Genomic DNA, 288 nt, shown 5'->3' with positions numbered 1-288 from the left:
GTGACTGTATTCAAGATATCTGATAAATTAAATAACATATTTACCCCCATGATGCGTGGAGATCCATGAGCACGACATATCTCGAGAAATTCAAAAACCTCCATTTCAATTCCAAATGTTGCATCAATTAGTATGAGGACTATATCTGCAACTTTTGCAATATCAATCATACAATTGATATCATTGTTAACTTCAATGAATGTTAACTTTTTCTTTTTACCTGTTGGAAAAGATGAAATTGAATGTAATAATAATAATGGAAATTTCAAAGAAATTTTTCAGTCAGCC

General features: G+C 30.2%; 1 protein-coding gene across 1 annotated transcript in view; it reads right to left on the bottom strand.

The window, feature by feature from the left end:
- LOC119585430 (ribosome biogenesis protein BMS1 homolog) overlaps positions 1 to 288 on the bottom strand; it is a gene marked incomplete in the record, with an annotated part of 34,374 nt that overhangs the window by 27,302 nt on the left and 6,784 nt on the right. Inside the window, 1 exon segment of the mRNA XM_037934088.1 lies at positions 45 to 220. Coding sequence (XP_037790016.1) covers positions 45 to 220 — 176 coding nt within the window.

The sequence above is a fragment of the Penaeus monodon genome, chromosome 19 (assembly GCF_015228065.2).
Source record: "Penaeus monodon isolate SGIC_2016 chromosome 19, NSTDA_Pmon_1, whole genome shotgun sequence".
In the NCBI taxonomy this organism is placed as follows: Eukaryota; Metazoa; Arthropoda; class Malacostraca; order Decapoda; family Penaeidae; genus Penaeus; species Penaeus monodon.
Note: the sequence above shows the minus strand (reverse complement) of the source record. Positions and strands in the feature narration are given on the sequence as shown.